Below are 23342 nucleotides of genomic sequence, written 5' to 3' on the forward strand. Positions count from 1 at the left end.
AATAAGGCATCCCCGGGGTCACGGGGAAATGTTGCTCGGGGACACTTCAGCAGCACTTCAGCTGCGCCTCGTTAGCGCCGAGATGCCTCCGCAGCCCCCCCCCCGAGACCCCCGGGGCCGGGGGATCGAGGCCCCACAAGTGCACTTAGGGGCTGTGTGGGGTCTGGCCGCCACTCACCCCCCCCCGAGACCCACGGTGCCGGGACGCAGCTGCATCCCCGCACCCACCACGAGCGCCGTGCCGGCCCCAAAAAACCATCCAGCCCCAAAAAGGGGGGGACCTCCACGCACCCAACCCACAACCGAGCAGCGCCCCGGGGGCTCCCCCCGCCCCATAACGCTGTGGGGTGCCCCACGGCGCGTCCCATGGAGCAGGGCCAGCAGCACCAGGAGCTCCCCACCCCGCAGGATGCGCCCCCAGCATGAAAAATCTCACCCTGGGGGATGTGGGATGGGGCCCAGGACCCCGAGCCCTCTTTAACCCTTCTTAGCCCCGTCCCCAGTGTTGCTGGGGGGGGGTTTTGGGGAGGGGGGACCCTCTTCCAAGGAGCAGAGCCGTTAATTACCTCATTGCCAGAGTCCATTACCGCTCCCCCCGGAGCAGCTGAAATGGAGAAACTGCGGGGTGGGGAGGAAATCAATCAGGGCTGAACACTTCTGGGAGCGGGGCTGCCATGGGGGGGGGGGGGGGGCTTAACCCTTCCCCAGCTGCCCCACGGGGGGGAAACTGAGGCACGGCCACGGGGAGGCTCGTCCGCCAAGCCCGGTGCTCTGTGCCACCCGCAGTCCCCTTTTTGGGGTTTTTTTTGCTCCTTTTTCAGCGCCCAGGTGGCGCGCGGCCGCCGCTTCCCCTCGGCGGGGCGCGGTATTGACCGGGGAGGCAATCTGCAGCGCGGCGCTGGAAAAGCTCAAAGTTGTAATCTTGTTCCTTCCTCAAATTAGATCAGAGGGAAAAGCCCATCCATCAGCGCAGGCAGCGATTAGAGAAACCCCAAGGAAGCGGGTGGCTCACCGGTGCCACGGCTCCAAACCCCCCCCCCCAAACCCTAAAGGAAAACTTTTGGGGTGGGACAAGGGGCCAGGAGCCACCGCCTGGATGCAGAGGTTCGGCTCACAGCCCCTGCCTCAGTTTCCCCACCCGCTTTGCCAGCCCCAGGTTGGTGACCCCACTTTGGACACGGTGACCCCACTTTGGGGTGACAACTGGGGACGGATCGCATTTGGGGGACACCAGGGGGGCAGCTCTGGTTTGCTGCTGTGCCAAATTCACCCCAAATCCACCCCAAATCCACCCCGAGGCACCCGGCACCGTGCCTCAGTTTCCCCCCGGCTCCCCTTCCCCTTATCTCGGGTCGCGGTGGGTAAGCAAGGAGCTGGCAGGGCGCAGCCTAATTAGCCAGATGAAATCAATTCGGCTCCATTACAGCCAGATCCAGGGCTCAAACATTACCAAGGCGGCCGGAGAGCCCTGGGAAGGATGATTAAGTGGACGCTCCAGGGCATTCGATAACCCCATGGCTCCGGTGACGGTGTGCAGGGAGGGGGGTTGGGGGGGTGTCGGGGGGGGGGCGCCTCCCTTTGTTCCGAATTTTGGGGTCTTCGCCCCTTGGTGCTGCCGCCCAAACCTCGCCCCGTGCCGGGCACCGAGACAGCGCCGTGCCACTGCGACCCCTCCAGATCCTTGTTCCTCATCCCCTGCTCCAAAATGCCCTTCTTTCTCCCCAAAACCCCTTCTTTCTCCCGCAAGAGACCCTCTTTCCCCCACCAAAAAGCCCCTCTTTCTCTCCAAAAAGCCCCTCTTTCCTCCCAAAATGTCCCTCTTTCCTCCCAAAAAGTCCCTCTTTCCTCCCAAAAAGCCCTTGTTTCCCCTCAAAAGCCCCTCTTTCCCTCTCCAAAAGCCCCTCTTTCCCAAAAAAAACCCCCTTCTTTCTTCCGAAAAGCCCCTCTTTCTCCTCAGAAAGCCCCCCCGAGGCAGCCAGGTCCCAGCATGGCAGAGAAGTGGATGTTTTATTATGGGCCGGGCTCGCTGCCGGGCCGGGGGGGGGAAAAAAGGAGCAACCAAACCACGGGGGACCCTCACCCAGACCCCCCGCACCCCCCCCATGGAGCAGCCGAGCCACCAACGTGGGGCTGGGGTCCCCCGGTTCTGCCCCCCAGGAGCAAACCCACATCGGGTGGGTGCCGCGACCCCAAACCCTTGTGGCACAGCCCAAGTGCACAGCCCTGGGACCCCCAAACCAGCCCCACAGCCCCCCCAGGACACTTTCCATGGGGGTCGAGCCCTCGAGGCATCCCTTTGGGGACGGGACGAGGGGGGGGGGGGACACACGGAGAGAGGGTCCAAACCCCTCCAGCCATCCCTGGGGGGTGACAGCCAACCCCTCCAGGTTGTAGGGGGGATTTTGGGGGAACCGAGGGGCTTGGGGGGGGGTTCCCCGCTCAGCCCAGGATGTCCAGGTAGATGGGGGGGCTCTTGACCAGAGCCTGGAGGCGGCTGTGGATGTCCTTGATGCGCTGGCGCTGCTGGGGCTCGCGCTGCCAGCAGCTCTGCATGATGTCGTACACCTCCGAGGGGCACGTGCGGGGCCTCTCCAGCTCCCGGCCCTGCGTGATGCACTCGATGGCCTGCGGGAGGTCAAGATTTGGGGTTGGGGGGGGGGAAATACAGCTCGCCCCCCCCCCACCACCACCACCACCACCAGGTACTCCTATGACCGGGGGTCCTCTCCTCGCCCCGTGTGGAGAGCGCAGGGGGACGCAGGGGGGTCAGCTCCTTGCTCGAGGCCGCTCGCCGACCCCCAAAATTAAGGGTGGGGGGGCTCTGAGAGGGTGCTGCCCACCCCCAGAAGCTCACCTCGGTGTTGGAGAGCTGGTACCAGGGCTGCTTCCCGTAGGTGAAGATCTCCCAGAGCACCACGCCGAAGCTCCAGATATCGCTCTCGGTGGTGAACTTGCGGTAAAGGATGCTCTCGGGGGGCATCCAGCGGATGGGCAGCATGGTCCGGCCTCCCACCTAGCCAGAACGGGGGGGGCCATCAGCTGGGGACCCCCCCCCGCCGCCCCCCATAGTCCTTCCCCACCATGCTGCCGCCGGACCCCCAGCCCCCCGCTACGCTAAGTGCTCTGCGGCACCATTAAATATTAAATGGGCTTGGGGTAGGGGGCAGCAGCTAAAATGGAAAAATCGAGGCTTGGGGAGGGCAGGGGGGGGCACGGACGAGCCTGGGCTGCTCACCCGGTAGTAGTCGGTGCTGTAGATGTCGCGGGACATGCCGAAGTCGCCGATCTTCACCACCAGCTCGTGGCCCACCAGGCAGTTGCGGGTGGCCAGGTCGCGGTGCACGAAGTGGAGGGAGGCGAGGTACACCATGCCCGAGGCGATCTGCGTGGCGATCTGCAGCATGTGGCTCAGCGTCAGCTGCCCGCGGGGCTGCCCCTGGCCCTGCTCCAGGATCTTGGCGTCCGGCCCGTGGGACCTGGAGGGGCAGAGGGGGTGCTCGGAGCCAGGGGGGGGGGACGCACGGGGGTGGGGGTGGGGGTGCAGGTTGGGTGCAGTGGTACAGGGGTGTGCTCGTGTGTGTGTGCACGCAGGAAGGGGTGCACATGTCTTTGTACATGCACACAGGAAGGGGTGCACGTGTGTTTGTGCATGCACACAGGAAGGGGTGCACGTGTGCGTGTGTGTGAATGCACACAAGAAGGTGTGCATGTGTGTGTGCTTGCACACAGGAAGGTGTGCATGTGTGTGTGTGCATGCACACAGAAAGGGGTGCACATATGTTTGTGCATGCACACAGGAAGGGTGTGTGTGCATGCAAGCAAGAAGGAGTGCACGTCTGTGTGCATACATGCAGAAAGGGGTGCATGTGTGTTTGTGCATGCGCACACAAAGGGGTGCACGTGTGTGTGTGCATGCAGAAAGGGGTGCACAGGTGTTTGTGCATGTACACAGGAAGCAGTGCACGTGTGTGTGTGTGTGTGCATGCACACAGGAAGATGTGCATGTGCATGCAAGCAAGAAGGCGTTCATGTGTGTGTGCATGCATGCAGAAAGGGATGCACGTGTGTTTGTGCATGCATGCAGGAAGGTGTGCACATTTGTGTGCTTGTACACAGGAAGAGGTGCACATTTGTGTGAATGCACGCAGGAAGGGGTGCATGTGTGTGTGTGTGCATGCACACAGGAAGGTGTGTATGTGTCTGTGCTTGCACACAGGAAGGTGTACACGTGTGTGTGCATGTGCATGCACACAGGAAGGTGTGCGTGTGCATGCAAGCAAGAAGGCGTGCACGTCTGTGTGCATGCATGCAGAAAGGGGTGCACGTGTGATTGTGCATGCACACAGAAAGGGGTGCACGTGTGTGTGTGCATGCAGAAAGGGGTGCATGTGTGTTTGTGCATGCACACAGGAAGGAGTGCACGTTTGTGTGTGTGCATGCACGCAGGAAGGAGTGCCCCTGTGTGTGCATGCACGCAGGAAGGCGTGCACGTGTGTGTGCACTCAAGCCAGAGAGGGCCGCGCACATGCATGTGCACGTGCCGGGGAGTGTGCACACACACGTGCAGCCACACCAGGGAAAGCCACACAAGTGCACACACACGGCTGAAGCAGCATCCACACCACGCACGCACAGAGGGCAGGCACACACACGTGTGCGTGCACACCGGGGAAGCCACGCACACGTGCAAGGAAACCACGCACACAAACACATGCCTGGAGGCGTGGTGCACACACGTGTGTGCACACCCACACCAGGGAAGCCCGGGTGCGTGCCAAGGAGGGCTGTGCACACGTGTGCACGTGCACACGCAGCTCGGCGAGCACGGGGAGGGCGCGGAGCCGGCCGGGGGCCAGCAGGCGAGGCAGGGGCACGCTGCCTTTGATGGCGAGCGCTGCTGACAGCCCGGCCGAGGAGGCCGCGGCCGCGAGCGGGGGGCTCTGCTCGGCAGAACCATTACTGCCAAGTCCCATAACAATAATCATAAAAGCCACGTCTCAGAGCTCATCGCCTGGCCACTAAAGCGATGCCTCTGGCAGCCTCTTCCCCCCCCCACTCTCCGCACCGCCCCCCCCCCGTCTAGCAGCAATACCTGGGGGGCCAATCGAAAAGTCTCTGCTTATTCCAGCTGATGGCCAATCTCTCTCTATTTAAGCCTCTCAGACAGCTAATCTAATCAATATTGCAAGGAGGGCTGCATTAGCAGGGAGCGCGGGGCGGGCTGGCTGAGCCCCGCTGATGGAGCGCGCGGGGAGGGGGCCGCGCGCCCCGGGCCCACCTGAGGAAGCGGTTGAGGTCGCCGTGCTTCATGTACTCGAAGACCATGATGAGGGGCTCGCCCTCGGTGCAGACGCCGTAGAACTTGACGATGTGCTCGTGCTGCAGCACCGTCAGCAGCTCGGCTTCCCGCTGGAAGTCCAGCCGCGCGCTCTCCGTCACCTCCTTCAGCGCCTGCCGCCGGCACACGGCCTCAGCCCGGACCCGGGACCACCCCACCCCGGACCCCCACCGCCGTCCCCCCCTCCTCACCTTCACGGCCACCAGCATCTTCTCCTGCTCCGGGAGGAGGTTGTAGCACTCGGCCAGGAAAACCTTCCCGAAGGCGCCTTCGCCCAGCTCCCACTTGAGCACGATGTCCCGGCGCTGCACGTGGTGCACGCCTGGGGGGCACCCAGGCATCAGCCCCAGGCCCCCCCACCCCAATTAGGTGCGAGGGAGGGTGGCTGGGGGCTACAGGGGGTGCTCGGGGGTCCCCCCAGCCTTACAGGCGTTGCAGAAGTACTGCGGGTTCTCGATGAAGTTGCTCTTCAGCCCCTCCAGCTTGCTCTCGGTGGAGGACACGGGGCTGCTGCCCAGGTTCATGAAGTGCAGGGACATGGCCAGGTCGTCCTCCTGGGCCAGCACGGCCGAGCCTGCGGGGGACAGGGACGGGGACATCACGGGGGGAGGACGGGAGCAAGGGGGGGGTTTTGCACAGCGGTGCCAGGCGCTGCCGAGCATCCCCCCGCCCCGGCCGGCCCCGGGGGGAGCCAGCCCGATCAAACCCATTTAGAGGCTGAATCCATTCCAGGAGTGAATTAGCAGCTGCTGCCCGCGCTGCCTGGCCCCAGCGGGGGCCCCCATTGCCACCCGGTGTGTCCCCCCCCCAGGGGGTTCAGGGCGATGGGGACCCGTGGGGACAGTCACCCTGTGGCCGGGCGCGGGGAGCGGGGCGAGGGGGGACTCACGGTTGATGCCGAATTTGGAGCGGTGCCCGCACTTGTTGAGCACGAGGAGCATGACGGAGAGGAAGAGGCAGGCGAACACGGCCAGGGCCACGGCCACGGACACCTGGGGACAGCGGGGAGGGGGCTCGGGGTCCTGCTGCGGAGCCGGGTCCCTTCTCCCAGCCCTTGGGGTGGAGGTGGCCGCCAGCCCGCTGGGGAAACCGAGGCAGGGGGAGGGCAGGGGACTGCCTTCATCCCCATCACCTTCCCACTTCATCTGGCCTCGGGTTTGCCTGTGCTTTACGGATTTATCCTGCGTTCCCCTGGGTGCCCTGGTCCCCCCACCCCAAATCACAGAGCCCCCCGTGCCGGCCGAGCCCTCACCCCAAAGGTGTGCTCGTCCATCGTCTCCACGGGCCCCTCCAGCGAGCTGTTCCTGGTGCCTGGGGTGGGGAGAGGGGCGCAGGGTGAGCGTGGGGTGGGGGACGCAGCGGGGACAAGGACAGCCACGCTCCTCCATGAGCGCTGCACCCGCACTTGGGGGGGGAACCCCGGGTCAGCACGGCTCGGGGGGGATTGGGGCAGGGGGAGCAGCGTGCCCAGCACTCACCCAGCGGAGACAGAGACACTGGCACAGCATGGAGAAAGGAAAAAAAAACAGGCGTTATTCCCCAAAAAAGAGAACACCCCCAAAAAATCGGGGAAACTGAGGCACGGAGCCACGAGGCAGCGAGGCGGAGACGGAGGCAGCGGTGTCGGCGCACGGAGAGGTTGCGGGGCACCTCCACCAGCCGGGGGGGGAGCCCCCCAAGGAAGCCCCCAGCCCCTCCGCCACGTACCGGGGATGGGCTCCTCGGGGCTGAAGCTGAAGGGGTTGTCCATGAAGCGACCCCACACGCTGCGGGCGGCGGCGCCCAGGGGGTTGCGCACCAGGAGGGTGTAGTTGCCGTTGTTGACGTGCGTGGGGCGGTTGAGCTGGAGGCAGCCGTGCAGCACGGTGGTGTTGTGCTCGTACTCCATGATGCGGGTGTGGATGTAGGGCCCCTCGGCCAGCGCCGTGCCGTTGAAGAGCCAGCGGATGCTGGGCGCCGGGTTGCCGTCCACCGAGAAGGGGATGCACCAGAAGTGCTGGGGGATGGCCTCTTGCAGGAGCAGGATCACCGGCGGGACTGGGGAGGCAGAGCCGCCTGCGTCCCCAAACCTGCAGCCCCCAAACCGGCAGCCCCAGACCCAGCGGCCCCAAAACCTGTAGCCCCAAAACCGGCAGCCCCAAACCTGCATCCTCAAATGTGTCCCAAAACCTCCGTCCACAAAACCCTCCGTTCCCAAACCTGGCGTCCCCAAACCAGCAGCCCCAAACCCGGCGGCCCCAAAACCTGTGTCCTCAAACCAGCAGCCCCAAACCGGCATCCCCAAAACCTCTGTCCCCAAATCAGCAGCCCCAAACCTGGCATCCCCAAAACCTCCATCCCCAAACCCTCCATCCCCCAAACCTGTGTCCCAAAACCTCCGTCCCCAAAACCCTCCATTCTCAAACCTGGCATCCCCAAAACCTCCGTCCCCAAACCAGTGTCTCCAAAACCGGCAGCCCCAAACCTGCATCCTCAAAACCAGCATCCCCCAAAACTGACATCCCCCAAAACCTCCGTCCCCAAACCAGCGTCCCCAAAACCTGCAGCCCCAAACCGGCATCCCCAAAACCAGTGTCCCCAAACCCTCTCTCCCCATAGCCCCCTTGCCCCGCTCCGGTCCCCGTGTCCCCTCCCCGTGCGTCTCACAGGTGACGTTCAGCATCACGCTGTCCTCCGCCGGCCCCGCCACGTTCTCCGCCCGGCACGTGAGCTCCTTGTGGTTGAGGCTGGAGGAGACGTTGGTGATCTCCAGGACGAGCTCCCCCTCCGAAACCTGCGGGGCGCAGCGGGACGCAGTGAGACAACGCACCCTGCTGCGCCCCCCCCTCCCCACCCCGCCGTGCCCCCAGCCCCCGGGGCGTTGCGATCACCTTGGTGACCCCAGGTGGCATCCCCAAAAACTGGCGTCCCCAAAACCTGCGTCCTCAAACCGGCAGCCCCAAAACCAGCATCCCCAAAGCCTCCATCCCCAAACCAGTGGCCCCAAAACCAGCGCCCCCAAAACCTGGAGTCCCCAAACCAGTGGCCCCAAAACCGGTGTCTCCAAACCTGCGTCCCCAAAACCTGGCGTCCCCAAAACCCCCCTCCCCGCTGTGCCCCCAGCCCTGGGGCATTGCGCTTGCCTTGGTGACCCCAGGTGGCATCCCCAAAAACTGGCGTCCCCAAAACCTGTGTCCTCAAACCAGCAGCCCCAAAACCAGCATCCCCAAAGCCTCCATCCCCAAACCGGTGGCCCCAAACTGGCGTCCCCCGCCGTGCCCCCAGCCCCGGGGCTTTGCGCTTGCCTTGGTGACCCCGGGTGGCTCCGAACCCACATCGGGCACCAGCCAGTCCCCGGTGGCCGGCGGCTCTCCGGCGATGTGGCAGGTGAGGTTGACGCTGTCCCCTTGGCGCAGCGCCACGTCGGGGTGCTCGATGCGGACCGTGGGGGGCTCTGCCGGGGAGAACGGGGTTTGAGAGGTCCCCGCTGTCCCCAGGCGGGGGGACACACGCCAACACCCCCCAAAACCGGGGGGCACCACGTCCCCGCCACCTACCGCAGCCGCTCAGGGGCTGGCTGCCCAGTGGCACCAGCACGCCGCCCGCCCAGCAGCCCAGTGACTGGTTGCCCAGTTCGGCGCGGCTCCCGTCCTGCCACAGCTGCAGCCAGCGGACCCCGCAGGAGCAGCTGAGGGGGTTTCCCACCAGGATGCTGGGGGTAGGGGGGGCGAGAGGATCTGTGCTGCAGCGGGGTGCCCGGGGGGGGCCAAGCGGGCGGCCCCGGCTGCGCTGCTTCTGGACCGGGCGCCCCGGGTGGATGGTTTCATGTGGGGGTGTGCCACGTGTGCTGTACCCCATCACCAACCCCATTCCCATCCCCGTCCCCTTCTCCATGCCCATCCCCATCCCCGTCCCCATTCCTGACCCACCCCTGACCCTATTACTATCCCCATCCCCATTCCTGCCCCTATTACCATCCCCGTCCCCGTCCCCATCCCCATTCCCATCCCCAAGTCTCTGACTCATCCCTGACCCTATTACCATCCCCGTCCCCATTCCTGACGCATCCCTGTCCCTATTACCATCCCCATCCTATTCCCATCCCCATCCCCTCCCCATCCCTGACCCCATTACCATCCCCATCCCCATCCCTGTCCCCATCCTCTCCCCATCCCCTCCCCGTCCCCCCCCGTGACTCTCAGCCCCTCCACCTCACCGCAGGGCACCACCCACTCCATGCCCCCAGCCCCCCAGCCCCTATCTCCCGCACCACCCGTACCCACATCCCCCCCCACACCCCAAGGGGGCCACCCCCGCTGCGCCCCCTCCCCGGGCACTCACAGCTCCTGCAGGGGCAGATGCTGGAAGGGTTTCCAGGAGAGGCTGCGCAGGGCGTTGAAGGAGAGGTTCCTGCCAGCACAGCACCCATCAGCCCCCCCCCCATAACCCTGGGACCACCCTCATCCCGCATCCCCCTCGCTCCCGTGGGGGGGGCTCCTGCCCCGATCGATGGTTTCCCACTCAGCAGCACGGCCCCATGTGCGTGTGTCCCCCCCCCACCCTCTCCAAAGCCTGGTTGCAGCGGGATGGCATCGATCCCCCCACCCCACCTCCGGGCATGGGGACGAGCCACCCTGCACCGGGGATGAGTGTCCCCACGGCGGGGGGGGGACACAGATGGACATATAGGGACGGGGACCGGAGCCCTGGAGCCATGGGGGGGGCACTCACACGTGGCTCAGCCTGGGGGTGTCCTGGAAAGCATCGTCGGAGATGTGCTGCAGCCCCGAGCCGGTGATGGTGCTGGGGGAGGAGAGGGCTCAGCACGCACAGCGGGGTCCGAGACCCCCCCCCCCCCAGGACCTCGTCCTCTGTCCCCCCCCCCACCTCCTGCACCCCCCCTCCCCCCGGCACCCTTGGGTGCTCACAGCTTCCTGAGGTCCCGCAGCATCCTGGTGTCGGCGCGGGTCAGGGCGGTGAGCAGCGGCTGCTTCTCGATGATGCTGGAAGGCAACGGGGCCACGGGGGGGGGGTCAGGTGTGTGTCCCCCCCCCCCATGGGGACAGCACCTCCCGGGGGTGGGGGAGCAGCCCTGAGCCCCTCCTCGTTCCCCCAATTTGCTGTCGGGAGCTGCTGTGGTTGGGGGGGGCACCGCTCTCCGCACCCCGCACCCAGGAGCGGGGTGCCCTGGTGGGATGGGGGGGTGCGAGGGGGGGGGCAGCACCCATGGGAGATGGCTGGGAAGGGGCTGGGGCACCCACACCGTGGGGAGGGCGTCAGCGGGACCCGCACCCCCCTCCCCACCCCAGGCTGCGATGGGGACAAGGGAGGCCGGGGGTGTCACGGGGGGGGGACCACCACCCCCTCGCCACCCACCCCACCCTGGGAGGAGGCGAACAAAGAGCCGGGGGGGGGGGAAACTGAGGCAAGGGGGGGGGGCGTGCGGCAATGCGGCAGGGCGAGGACCCAGCCCGGGCACCCCGCTGCCACCCACACACCCCCCCCCCCCGCTGGCACCCCCGTGGTAGGGGGCAAGGAGCTGCCCCCAGCCCCTGGGGGGGCGCAGCAGGGCCCCCCCCCATCCTGTCCCTGTCCCCATCGTGGTGTCCCAGCCCCTGCAGCCTCGCCTCGACCCCAGCCCCGTAGTCGTACCCCAATCTCTCCCCCCCACCCCACTGCCGCGTCCCCGTCCCCATCAGCGTGTCCCAGCCCCAGCCCTGTCCCCACGACAGTCTCCCAGCCCTATAACCCCATCCCATCGCCTTGTCCCCGTCCCCGTCCCCATCATCATATCCCAGCCCCAGCCCCTCGCTCCCAGCCCCATCCCCGTCCCCAGTCCCTTATCCCCGTCCCCATCCCCTTATCCTCAGCCCCAGCCCATCCCCGTCCCCAGCCCCTTGCCCCCAACCCCAGCCCTGTCCCCAGCTGCATCCCAGCCCCATTCCCTTGCCCCAAGCCCCAGCCCCTTATCCCTGTCCCCATCCCCGCCATCGCATCCCATCCCCATCCCCTGCACCACCACCCTGTCCCCGTCCCCAGCCCCAGCCCCGTCCCCAGTCCCTTGTTCCCATCCCCATCCCTTTATCCCCAGCCCCTCGCACCCAGCCCCATCCCCATCCCCATCGCTGCATCCCAGCCCCAGCCCCTCGCCCCTATCCCATCCCCGTCCCCCAGCCCCTTATCCCTGTCCCCGTCCCCATCCCCTGCACCACCACCCCATCCCTGTCCCCAGCACCAGCCCCGTCTCCCAGCCCCAGCCCCATTCCCAGTCCCTTATCCCTGTCCCCATCCCCTTATCCCCAGCCCCAGCCCCGTCCCCATACCCTCACCCCCAGCCCCATCCTCTTGTCCCCGTCCCCATCCCCTTATCCGCAGCCCCGTCCCTGTCCCCATCCCTGCATCCCAGCCCCAGCCCCTCGCCCCCAGCCCCATCCCCGACCCCATACCCTCATCCCCGACCCCATACCCTCATCCCCAGCCCCATCCTCTTGCCCTCAGCCCCATCCCCTCATCCCCAGCCCCATCCCAGCCCCATCCCCTCGCCCCCATCCCCTTATCCCCGTCCCCATCCCCTCTCCCCCAGCCCCATCCCCTCGCCCCCATCCCCTTATCCCCGTCCCCAGCCCCTCTCCCCCATCCCCTTATCCCCGTCCCCAGCCCCCTCCCCACCCCGCTCGCCGTCCCCCAGCCCCACTCACATCTCGGCGAGGAGTCGGGACGCCCCCCCCCCGGGCAGGACCCCCCCCAGGCTGCTGACGGTGCCGGGCTCCCTGCAGAGGAGGCTGCGGGACGTGGGGCAGGGGCAGGGCGGGGGGCAAAGGGGGGGCCCGGCGGGGGTCGGGGGGGGCAGCAGCAGGGGCAGGAGGGCGGCCAGGCAGAGCCAGGAGGGCAGCATCGCGAGCCGGGGCCGGGGGGGCAGCTCCAGGGGGTCGCAAGCCGAGCCCCCCCCCCCCTCCCCAAAATCGACCCCCCCCCCCCCCTTTTTGCAACCCACGGGCACGGCGAGGCGTGGGACCGGCGGCTTTAAAGCCGCCCCGCGTGGCCCGGCCTCCCGGGGAGGGGCCGGCGGCTCCCCCCGCCCCGACCCTGCCCGCAGGGGAATTTGGGGGGGGGGGGACGGGGATCGCCGCGCCCCCCCCCCCCCCTCCCCTTCAAAGTGGCGCAGGGGGTGGCCGGGCACCCCCCGACGCTCCCCGCGCAGCCCCTGGAGGTGGGTGTATGGAGGGGGGGGGGTCGTGGTCGTGCCCCCCCCTTGCCCCCCGGGGGTCTCGTACCCCCCCCTGGACCCCGCATCTCCAAAATTCCCCCCCCCCTTGGCCCCCTCCCCGCTTTCAAAGCGCACCCGCAGCCCCCCACCCCTAAAGCACCCCCCCGTCCATCCGTCTGTCCGTCCCTTCCCGTGCCCCGGGGGGGGGCAGCACAGCCCCCAGACCCCCCCAACCCCTCCCCGCAAGGCCACCAAGACCCCCCCCCCCCAGGTGCCCCCCAAAACCTCGCGGCGCACCGAGACCCCACCGGGGCGCAGGCAGGGGGGGGGGCGCACGGTCCCGTCCCCAAATGTCACCCCCGGGGTCCCCTCCTCGTGGTGGGGGGGGGGGGCACAGCACTGCCGCGACCCCCCCGGCATCACCACCCCAATTCTCCCCCCCCCCCCCCCATCACATGCGCTGAGTTTGGCACGTCCTCAGCCCAATTTTCCCCCCCCCCTCCACGCTCAGCCCCCAACCCGAGGCACCCTGGGGCTGAGCAGAGCCCTTGCAGGACCCCCCCCCCCTTCCAAAATCTTTCCCCCCCCCCCGGGTTTAGCCCCCCCAGCGCCCCGCCGCGCCACCTCCTCCCGAATTCCGCGGTTTTGACGTTTTTTTCCCCAGAAACGCCCCCGGCTCGGGCAACGCAGGGCAAAGCCACAGCTGGGGCGCACGGGAAGCAGATGGGACATTGGGGGGGGGGGGGGGGGGGAACGGAAAAAAAAAAAAAAAAAACGAGCTGTGCCCCCCCCCCCCCCCACACACACACACACACAGAGCAGGCAGCCCTGGAGCGACCCCCGTCCCCCTTTATTTGCCCTCATGCCCCCGATGCTGGTGCCGGGGGGGGGGGCAGGAGGGCAGCGCCGTGCCTCAGTTTCCCCACTTGAAAAAGGGGGGGGGCCACCCCGCTTTATTCCCAGAAACGCGACCCCACGGGGCAGCTTTTTATTCCCCAACCCCCCCCCCCCCCCAGAATGCACCCACGAGCACAACACCTCTCTCCCCCCCCCCCCCCAAAAAAAAAAAAAAAAAAAATCCTTTAAAAGCAATAAATAACCCGAAAAAGGGCCCCACGGATGGGACCGGGGGGGGGGAAAAAGTCCAGAGCGGGTCGGGTCGGGTCGGGCCCCCCCCCCTTTTCTCAAAGGCAGCCCGTCCCGTTGGGGAGCCGACCCCGGCCCCTGCGGGTGGGCAAGGGGGGAGCGGGGGGCTCGTCTTCCTCGGGGGGCTGCTCCGTTTCGGCGTCCGAGGGCTCTCCGGAGCCGCGCCGGCGATTTTCGGGGCTGTAGAAGAAGGAGAGGGTGCGGAAGGCGGGCGCCATGTGCTCCTTGATGCCCTCCAGGAGCTGCACGAAGGACGGGCGCTGCCGGGGGTTCTGCTGCCAGCACAGGCACATCAGCTCGTGGCTGCGGGACACAGGGCGCACGGTGGGTCCTGGGGGGGCTCCTCGGCACCCCCTTCCCCTCCTCCGGACACCCCCGTTGGAGCTGGGTCACCGTGCCCGTGCCCCGTAGGGACAAAAGGTTGGGGGTGATGGGCTCGGTGCCCCCTTTTCCCCCCCCCCCATCCTGCCCCAGCTCACAGTTGGTCGGGGCAATTCTCCGGCTTCTCCAGGACGCCGTTGTCCATGACGAAGCGCAGGACCTGCTCGTTGGACATGCCCTGGTAGGGCTGCTCGGCCAGCGTGGCGATCTCCCACAGCACCACCCCGAAGGACCTGCGGCACCCCACGGTCAGCCAGAGGGGGCTGGGGGGGGGGTCCCACGGGCTTGGGGGGGGCGCCCAGCACGGCCCCCACCCGCCCCGGCCCCTACCAGACGTCGGACTGGGTGTTGAAGATGCCGTCCTTGAGGGCTTCGGGGGACATCCAGCGGACGGGGAGCAGCCCCTTGCCCCCTTTGCGGTAGTAATCCGTCTCGTAGATGTCCCGCGTCATGCCGAAGTCTGGGCGAGGAGGAAGACAAGGAAGAGGAAGAGGAGGAGGAAGGCCAGGAGCACCCGGACAGGGGGGGTCCGAGCCCCGGTGGCGCCGGCCGCCCACCTCCGATCTTGACGGTGAAGTCCTCGGACACCATGCAGTTGCGGGCGGCGAGGTCGCGGTGCACGAACTTCTTGGCGTTGAGGTAAGCCATGCCGTCGGCGATCTCGCCCGCCATCTGGATCATGTCCCGCAGCGAGGGCGGCGGCAGCCCGGGGTTGTTCTGCCCAAAGGGAAGGCTGTCAGGCTTTTTTTTTTTTGGGGGGGGGGGGCCGTGCCCCTTCCTCTGTGGGACCCCCTCCCCAGCCCCTCACCTCGGCGTCGGGACGCAGCGAGCGCAGGTAGCTCTTCAGGTCCCCACGCGTCATCAGCTCCATGATGACCAAGGCCGGCTGGCCCTGGGACACGACGCCGAGCAGACGGACCTGGGGACAGGACGGGGGGCGCACAGCTCCGTGAGCAGCCCCCCCTTATCCCTTCCCCGTGTCCCGTCCCGTCCCCTCGCCGCCCACCTACCACGTGGTGGCACTTGAAGGCCTTCATCACCGAGGCCTCGTTGAGGAACTCGATGCGCTCCCGCATGGTGGCCAGCTCGTTGACCGTCTTCAGGGCCACCTTGGTCTCCTCGCCCTCGGCCACCAGCCCCAGCGCCAGCCCCTCGTACACCATCCCGAAGGAGCCCTGCCCCAGCTCCCGAATCACCGTGATCTTCTCCCGCGACACCTCCCACTCGTCGGGGACGTACACTGGGCAGGGGGACACCCGTCACCGGTGCCATCCCTGCGGTGACGGGGACACGGTGCCCACGGGGATGCCCCTGTCCCTACGTACTGTCTGAGGCGCTGAAGTACTCAGGGTTGACCGAGGCGTAGAGCGTCCCGCTGGGGTAGCCGTCGTTGTTCCTGCGAGGGCGGAGGGGTGGGCATGGTGCAAAGAAGGGGGGGGGGGACAAGGGACAGGGTGAGCGACGTCGCCTCCCCCCAGCCCCGGATCAGCCGGGTTCAGTCCTGGGTGTGTGTGTGGGGGGGGTCGCTACCTCTTCTTGTTGTAGAAGAAGACGAAGATGGCGAGGCAGGAGATGAGCAGCATGAGCACCACGGGCGTGACGGTCAGCAGGACGTAGAAGCTTCCAGACTCCTCCTCGGCTACCGGGGGCACGCGTCCACGCGTTTCATCCCACCACAGCTCCCCAGAGCCTCAGCACCCCCTGATCCCCGGTGCTCCCATCCCAGAGCACCCCCAAAGCCCCCAGACCCCCAATCCAGCAGCATCCTTGGGTGCAGAATCCCCTCATCCCACCAGCGCTCCCCAGTTCCCCAGCCCAGTAGCACCCCCAGAGCTGCCTGCCCCACAGCTGGGGGTCCCGCTGGCGTCCCCCCAGCCCCAACTGAGTCCCCCCCAGCCCCCTGAGGATACCTGGCCCCAGGATGTAAAACTTGACGAGCCCCGTCCAGGAGCCGTTGCCGGCCAGCGAGGTGGCCCGGACCTTGGCCGAGTAATTCCCCGGCTGCAGCAGGGCCAGGTGGACGCCGCCGTACTTGGCGTAGCGGTGACGGGAGACGCAGACGACGGTGGTGACCTCCTGGGGGGGTGGGCGAGGGGATGGTGGCAGCGGGGACATCCCCCCAACCCTCGTGGCACCGGGCAGGGGGACGCTGAGCTCCCCCCCGACGGCGGAGCCGGGTCCTCACCTCGCTCTCGCGGCTGTACTTGATCTCGTACTTGAGGATGAGCCCGTTGGGGTTGCGGGGCTCCTGCCAGCGCAGCAGGACGCTGTTCTTGCTGGCCGGCTCCCACGTCACGTTGCCGGGAATGTTGTCAGCTTGCACTGCAGAGGGGCACCAAGGGGCTCGGGACCCCCATCCCGGTGCCAACAGCACCCAAAACCATCCCAATCCGTGGCCGGGCGGCGGAGCACCGCGCACCAAGCCCTGCTATCACCGAGGAAGGGGGGGCCGCCCTCGCCCCAACCCCGCACGCTGCCCTACAGGACCTACGTTCGGGCATGGTCCTGGCGAAGACGAAGGTGGCGGCGCTGCAGCCCACGGTGTGCGCGGCGTGGTTGCAGGCGTGGATGTCGATGCGGTACTCGGTGAAGTGCCGCAGCCGTGACAGCACCGCCCGGTCCCGCACCACTTTGTCCTCAAAGATCTGGAAATCGGGTTTGGGCTCGCTCCCGGCGCGGCTCAGGGCCGGCGGCTCCGCCGAGGAGGTGTTGGTCGGGGAGGTGACGGCCGCCACGTCCCTGCGGCGCTTCGGGGTCCTGCGGAGCGGGGAGACGGGGACGGGGACGGGGACGGGAGGCAGGTTGGGGCTGGGGCACCTGGGGCACCTCCCCGAAGGTGGTGGGGTAGGGGAGACCCTCAGGGGTTTTGGGGGCCATTTCCCAGCTCACCTCTTGTTGATGGACGTCACCTTCCAGGGCGGCCTGAGGTAGCAGAAAATAGGTTAAGGAAGCAGCCCCTTATTAAGGGACACCCTCTCTGGGGCAGCATGGTGCTTGGAGACCCCAATGACACCGGGAGACCCCCCAGACACCAGGATCTCCCCCCAGACACCGGGTTTTCCCCCCAGACCCGTCACCTGGGGATGATGATGGAGTTGTGGAGGAAGTTCTCGAACTTCTTCTGGAAGGATTCAGCCTCGCCCTCCATGCGGAGCTGCCCGTCGGCGGGGCGGCAGGGGCAGCACCGCTCCTCGGCGTCCTGCTCCACCTCGGGGTCGTCCCCGTCGCTGAAGCGCGTGTCGGCGCTGCTGGTGGGCAGCTTCAAGCCTGCGGGCAGGGACGGGCAGGGCTGGAAGCACCGGGACGGCCCCGTCCCAGAGGTGCCGTCCCCGTCCCCAGCCGCCCTCCCGCACCTTTGTGGCAGTAGTCGTTGACGTAGAGCTCCATGTCCTCGGCCAGCTGCTGCCACAGCACCAGGTAGTAGGTGATGTTGCCGTTGCGCTGCGTGGGCGGCTTCCAGCGCACCACGATGTGGGACGAGGAGTTGGACATGGAGATGACGTCCCGGGGCACCGTCGGGGCTGGGCACGCAGCGGGGCGTCAGCATCTCCCTCGGAGACCACCGCGGGCACCCCACGAGCCCTCCCCGGGGTGCCCCTTACCCGCCGGCATGGTGCGGATGTAAACCACCTCGCTCTGCGCCCCGTAGTTGCGCCCTTCCTCGGCGGTGGTGAGGGTGATGGCGCGGACGAAGATGGCATACTGCGTCCACGGGCGCAGGTTGAGCAGGGCCACCCCGGGCTCCTGGTCGCTGCTGAGAGGCAGCTCCACGTCCAGCACGTTCCAGCTCTGCGCCCCGCAGGCGTCCTGCCCCACGTACTCCGAGACGTTCTGGAAGGGTCTGGCCCCCACCCAGCCTTGGGTATCAACGCGGGGGTCCCCGGAGCACCCCCCTGGCCTCGCCAACCCCCCTTCCCCGGGATGGGGCAGCCCCGTGCCGTGAGGGTGCTGCGGGGTGGGGGATGCATGGGAAGGGGCTCGCCCCCACCCCGAGCGCCAGGGCCGGGGGCCACTTACGACTCCTTGTAGTAGACGATGAAGCTGAGGAGGTCGCGGTACTCGGGGGGCCGGTAGCGCTCCCACTTGAGGAAGATGCGGTCGGCCTCGGTGACGTTGGAGATGAAGCGCAGGGTCTGGGTCTTGCCTGCGGGGCGGCGGGGGGGGCGCAGGGCTCGGGGGTGGGCTCGCCATGCCGCTGGGCCCCCCCCAGCCCCAGTCCTGCACTCACAGGATGCCCGGTCCCCGTTGGTGCGCGGGTTGATCTCGGCTTTGTTCTGCCGCCCCTTGGTGCCCGTCACCTCCTCCATGCGGTAGATCTCGGCCAGGCAGAGCTTGGGGTTGAAGGCGAAGTACATCTTGCCCACGGGGATGGAGAGGACGTGGTGGCTCCAATCCCACAGCTGCTGCAGGTTCTGGTTGTCCAGGACGTACAGGGTGTAATTTCTGGGGGGAGACGTGGGCGGAGGCGATGGGCACGGGCACCCCCAAAGCCCCCAAAGCGTCCCCACCGCTCCCCGTCCTCACCCGTCCACCATGGAGTCCCCGCGGATCAGCTTGAGGTTCTTGAAGAAGGACAAGGAGACGAGGGCGAAGGAGTGCTTGATCTTCAGGAAGCCCGTGATGGTCTCAATGAGGCCCAGGCTGCTCTGCAGCTCCGAGGCCAAATTATCTGGGGATAACCCACGGCTGTGAGCCGGGCGGCGCTCCCAGACAGCACACCGACTGCTCGGGACCAAACCCGGCACTCACAGCCCCGGCGGATGTTGACGATGAGGTTGCCCTCCACCAGGGTGCATCCTGCCAGCTCCTGCGCCGCCCGCGTCGAGTCGATGGTCTTGGTGCCCACCTTGCACTCCTTGGGGCACAGCCCCTCGCACTTGTGGCAGAAGATGCTGCGGGGATGGGGACGGGGACATGGGCAGGGTACGGAGCCACCTCCCTCCATCACCACCCCCAGGTTGCGCGGGAAGGGGGGGTCCCATCACGGGGGTTCCCATCCCAGGGGGTCCCAACCCCAATGGGTCCCATCCCAAGGGATCCCATCCCATGGGTTCCCATCCCGGGGGTTCCCATCCCGGGGGGTCGCATCCTAAGGGGTCTCATCCCGAAGGGTCCCATCCCTGGGGGTCCCATCCCAATGGTTCCAATCTTGATGGGTCCCATCCCAAGGGGTCCCATCCCAGGGGGTTCCATCACAGGGGGTCCCATCCCGAAGGGTCCCATCCCAAGGGTTCCCATCCTGGGGGGTCTCAGCCCAAAGGGTCCCATCCCGTGGGTTCCCATCCCATGGGTTCCCATCCCGTGGGTTCCCATCCCAAAGGGTCCCATCCCTGGGGGTCCCATCGCAGGGATTCTCATCCCATGGGTTCCCATCCCAAGGGGTCCCATCCCAGGGGGTCCCATCCCAAAGTCTCCCATCCCGGGGGTGTCCCACCCCACCTGCTCTCATTCCTGGTGTAGCCGGGGGGGCACTCGGAGAGGCACTGCTGCTGGTGGATGACGAACTTGGAGGCGTCGCGGGGGTTGTCGGACACCTTGCGGAGGCTGGCGCAGTACTCGGCGGTGACGCAGCGCCAGCCCTCGTACTCGTAGGTGCGGGGCGGGCAGGAGGGCAGGCAGTGCCCGTTGAAGTGGAAGTGGCGGCAGGCCACGCACGAGCGGCTGTCGCGGGGCCGCCCGCAGCCCCCCAGGCACTCGGCGTGGCAGCACTCGCCCGCCGCCGTGCACGCCGAGCCCACGCCGCACGGGCACACTGAGGGAGAAAGGCGCCGCGGGCAGGGGATGGGGAGAGGACGTTAGGCAGGGTAACGTGGAGAGGGAGAGGGTTTGGGGGTGGCACGGGGAAAGGGGGGAAAGCGGTGGGTGGGGAGGGGTGGGGGCTGCCGGCGTCCTCCTGGCACGGGGGGCGCGAGGAGAGAGGGGTGGAGGGATGGAGGGAGGGGTGGGTGGATAGAGGTGGGAAGGGTGGGCAGGGAGAGGAAGAGATGGAGAGATGGAGGGAGGGATGGCCAAATTCGTGGGTGGATGGACAGAGGGAGGGCTGCCCGGACGGACGGACGGACAGGTGGATGGATGGGGGGGGCTCAAACCGCGCCGAGCCTCGGCTGCCCGGTGGGGCCGCGTGGCGCAGCCGGGGCCGGGGCAGTGGCCGAGGTTACGGCCCCGATAAGGATCTGTGTTTATAGTATATATTTCATTACCAGGCCTCCTGTTTACTGCAAACGAGCCCGGGAGGGGCCTGTATTTACCTCGCCGCTGGGAAAACACGGCAGCTGGGAGCTGGCCTCTCCTCCGGAGGATGATACAGCGCGGATCCGATTACCCCGCCGCGCTACCGCTGCTGCGCCGGGGCAGGGACGGCCACGTGCCCGGCCCCGCCATCCCCAGCATCTCACCCAGCCCTCCCCAGTGCCTCCCAGTGACCCCGGTTTGCTCCCAGCAAGGCAGCCCGGAGGGGCGATCCCCATGCCTCCAGCACCCACCTTTCTGGCAGTAGCTGGAGGTCCAGCAGCGGTAATCCAGCTGCCCGTTGACGCTGGTCTGAGCGCACGGCTTCTCCACGTCCAGGATGCCCGGGCAGACGTCGGCGCACTCCTCGGCCAGTTTGTTGCCCACGATGTAACTGGTGTCCACGGCGTCGGGCAGCAGCAGCCCCCAGTCGATGGTGGAGAGGTGGCAGAGCTCCTGGTTGCGCTCGATGCGCACCGAGCCGCGCAGGACGTGGCCGAGGCTGTGCAGCCCGATGTCCCGCAGGTGCGGCATCTCGAAGATGACCAGGGCGTAGTTGAAGAAGAGGTTGGTGCCGCGGATGACCGAGAGGTTGGGGAAGAGGTCCCGCAGGCTCTCCAGCCCGTAGACGCGGAAGAGGAGCAGGTACTCGGTGATCATCAGCAGGCGGGGGAAGCTGAAGCCCCGAAAGTCCTCGGCGCCCGTGGTGAACATCAGCAGGATCTGCAGGTTGCCCTCGATGATGGAGCAGTTCTCCAGCTTCTGCAGCTGGGACACGTCGTTGCGGATGTCCATGCTGCCGCAGACTGGGGTGGCGAGAGGGGGGACCCGGGGGCAGCGGGGGGGCCCGGGCAGACGGCCCCGCCACCCAAGGGACCCCCCCTCCCCGGGGCCGTGTCACCCGAGGGGGCTGATGTCCTCCTCACCCCCCCCGCCTGGCGCATCTGCCTGCAGTCCCCGTGGGCAGCTGGGGCAGACGCGAGTGGCCGTGACAAGCAGCCGGCGCGCCGCAGCTCCTCGGGGCACGGCACGGCCGCGGTGATGCTAACGAGGTCTGGCTCCGCGGGAGCTCCTCGCCCACCCCAAGAGCACACCCGAGCCCCCTGCCCACCCCATGGGAGGCTCCGAGCCCCACAGGCAGCTCGGGGTAACCACAAGGCATCCTAATGCCAGCTCACCCCCCAATTGACCCCCCGGCACCGTGCCGTGCCAGCCCCACGGGGATGAGGCGATGGGTTTCCCAGTAGGATACCCCACAGGGAGCGGGAGCATCGGGGCGGGGGGCAACCCAGCGCTGAGCATCACCCGCTCCCCGCTCCCGAAGCTGGCAGCTCCCCTCTGGCAGCGTCCCCAGGCTGAAACCTGACGCCGAGTTATCGCGGAAAGAAACGCGCGGAGACACCCGGAGAGGGATTTACTGTAAACACCCCGGGCAAACACGGCCGGCGCGGCGCGTCCCCTAAACACCAGGCACCACGGCACGGCCGCGCGGTGCCGCCGGCTGCCGCACCGAGCTCCACGGCCCAGCAGCCGTCCCCGTGTGAAAGGGTTTTGGCAGAGCTCCCCCCCCCCCAGCACCCTAGGGTGCCCCCCTGGGACATGGGGGTCTCCGTCGTGCCGTGGGGCTGAGGGTTTGGCCGCTGTGGTGCCGGCCCCAAGGGGATGCGGCCCCAAACTGCCACCGCCGTGACCTTGGCAAAGGCACCGGAGCCCTTGGCTGGGCGGCACCAACCCCAGGGGAGAGGGGGCTGCGGACCCCCGGGGTGCAGAGAGGGGGCTGGGACCCCCCGTGCCCTCGTGAGCATCCCCAGGGCGTCTCTCGGCACGGATTTTGGCTGCTTTGCCCTCCCCCATCCTTTCCCGTTCCACCCTCCCCGACCCCGCTGGGGAAACTGAGGCAGGGGGCAGAGGGGGGTGCAGGACGCGCCGCTGCACCAGTGACAAACCCATCCAAACCCATCCCAAACTGGGATGGCGGCTGGGGGGGTCCCCGTACGAGCCCCCTGAGGCTTTTCCCCCAGCCAGACCCCAGCACAGCCCCGTCCCCACGGTGCCACCCCCAGCCTCGGAGGGCCACGCACCCATGGCGCTGGGCACGGCTGCCGTTTCCACCCCCCCGACCCCCACGAGGACAAGAAAGCAACGCCCCCGACCCCACCACGGGGCCCCCGACCCCACCACGGGGCCCCCACCCCAATTTTTCCCCAGGACGCCCCCACCCCAGCTCCCCAAAGAGCTCCCCACCCCAAACCCCAAAGCACGCAGCCGTGCCACGGGAGGAAACCGAGGCACGGGGGGGGGGGGAAACCGAGGCACGACCTCAGCCCTTAGGGAGCAGCCAAACGACCCCAAACCCAAACCCGCATCCCCCCCCAGCACCCCATCCCCACCGCCCCCCTCCCGGCCACTTACTTTCGGACGGGGCCCTCACGGGGGGCAGCGGGAGGGGGCCGAGGAGCAGCAGGGCCAGCGCCAGGCGCAGGGCACCCAGCGCCCTCGCCCCCTTCGCCCCCATCCCCGGGGGGGGCCGCGGTTCCCTCCGGCCTCGGGGGCTGCTGCAGGCGGGCACCGCACGGCACCCGCACTCCCGGGCAGCACCCAAGGGACACGGGGACAGGGGTGGCCCCCCCCCCCCCTTCCCTGCACCCGCCAGCCCTCTCGGCCCGGCCCCCGCGGCCCCTTCACTTCTGTTTTCGGCTGCGGCACACCAAATATTTAACCTGACAACTGCGCGGGGACGGGGCCAGGGCTTGTTTGGGAAATAAAGAGGGGAGAAAACAGGGCGGCCCCCGAGCACGGACAGCCCGGAGGGGGCCGGGAAAGCTTGGGGTGGGGGGGGGGACAGGAAAATGCGCCGTGCCTCAGTTTCCCCATGGGGCGCCTCAGGGCGTGGGGTCTGCGCCCCGCGGGGGTCCCCGAGGTGCCGGCTGCGGGGAGGAGGAGGAGGAGGAGCGGGAGGAAGCCGGCGTGGATGCAGGACATGAGGACGGGGGGCACGTTTATTTCGTGAGACAGCTCCGGGGAAAGGGGGGGCAGAGCCCCCGGGGGGGGTCCAGCAGCAGA

General features: G+C 67.7%; 2 protein-coding genes across 2 annotated transcripts; both read right to left on the bottom strand.

Annotated features, from left to right (window-relative positions):
* Positions 1 to 2387: 2387 nt before the first annotated feature.
* Positions 2388 to 12212, bottom strand: NTRK1 (neurotrophic receptor tyrosine kinase 1). Its single transcript, XM_032204642.1, has 17 exons — positions 12016 to 12212; positions 10246 to 10320; positions 10049 to 10120; positions 9659 to 9727; positions 8875 to 9029; positions 8623 to 8771; positions 7985 to 8111; positions 7046 to 7375; positions 6817 to 6834; positions 6591 to 6649; positions 6228 to 6330; positions 5766 to 5912; positions 5530 to 5660; positions 5279 to 5451; positions 3236 to 3476; positions 2855 to 3013; positions 2388 to 2625 (listed from the first exon to the last, which is right to left on the bottom strand). The coding sequence occupies exons 1-17, from the start codon at positions 12210 to 12212 to the stop codon at positions 2440 to 2442; spliced, it is 2391 nt and encodes a 796-aa protein (XP_032060533.1). The 3' UTR covers positions 2388 to 2439.
* A 1496-nt stretch (positions 12213 to 13708) lies between these two features.
* INSRR (insulin receptor related receptor) lies at positions 13709 to 22794 on the bottom strand. The gene is made up of 22 exons (XM_032204299.1): positions 22692 to 22794; positions 20534 to 21085; positions 19491 to 19803; positions 18801 to 18943; positions 18576 to 18720; positions 18280 to 18494; positions 18069 to 18195; positions 17654 to 17892; positions 17405 to 17572; positions 17129 to 17318; positions 16941 to 16973; positions 16543 to 16808; positions 16237 to 16373; positions 15962 to 16127; positions 15582 to 15690; positions 15377 to 15447; positions 15062 to 15291; positions 14860 to 14970; positions 14609 to 14768; positions 14382 to 14511; positions 14150 to 14284; positions 13709 to 13973 (listed from the first exon to the last, which is right to left on the bottom strand). Exons 1-22 carry the CDS (start codon positions 22792 to 22794, stop codon positions 13709 to 13711), a joined length of 4008 nt encoding a protein of 1335 aa, XP_032060190.1.
* Positions 22795 to 23342: the final 548 nt, after the last annotated feature.

This window comes from Aythya fuligula, chromosome 28 (genome assembly GCF_009819795.1).
Source record: "Aythya fuligula isolate bAytFul2 chromosome 28, bAytFul2.pri, whole genome shotgun sequence".
Taxonomy (NCBI): Eukaryota; Metazoa; Chordata; class Aves; order Anseriformes; family Anatidae; genus Aythya; species Aythya fuligula.

What these genes read in the sequence shown, in the direction of transcription:
- INSRR (XM_032204299.1), bottom strand. Translation starts at nt 22,794, where the DNA reads ATGGGGGCGAAGGGGGCGAGGGCGCTGGGTGCCCTGCGCCTGGCGCTG. An exon ending in CGTGAGGGCCCCGTCCGAAA is followed by an intron (nt 21,086 to 22,691) that starts GTAAGTGGCCGG and finishes TCGCCACCCCAG; the next exon opens with TCTGCGGCAGCATGGACATC. An exon ending in CGCCAGGACCATGCCCGAAC is followed by an intron (nt 16,374 to 16,542) that starts GTAGGTCCTGTA and finishes GCCCCTCTGCAG; the next exon opens with TGCAAGCTGACAACATTCCC.
- NTRK1 (XM_032204642.1), bottom strand. Translation starts at nt 12,212, where the DNA reads ATGCTGCCCTCCTGGCTCTGCCTGGCCGCCCTCCTGCCCCTGCTGCTG. An exon ending in CGTGATGCTGAACGTCACCT is followed by an intron (nt 7,376 to 7,984) that starts GTGAGACGCACG and finishes CTGCCTCCCCAG; the next exon opens with TCCCGCCGGTGATCCTGCTC. An exon ending in GACCTCAACCGCTTCCTCAG is followed by an intron (nt 3,477 to 5,278) that starts GTGGGCCCGGGG and finishes CTGCCCCTCCAG; the next exon opens with GTCCCACGGGCCGGACGCCA.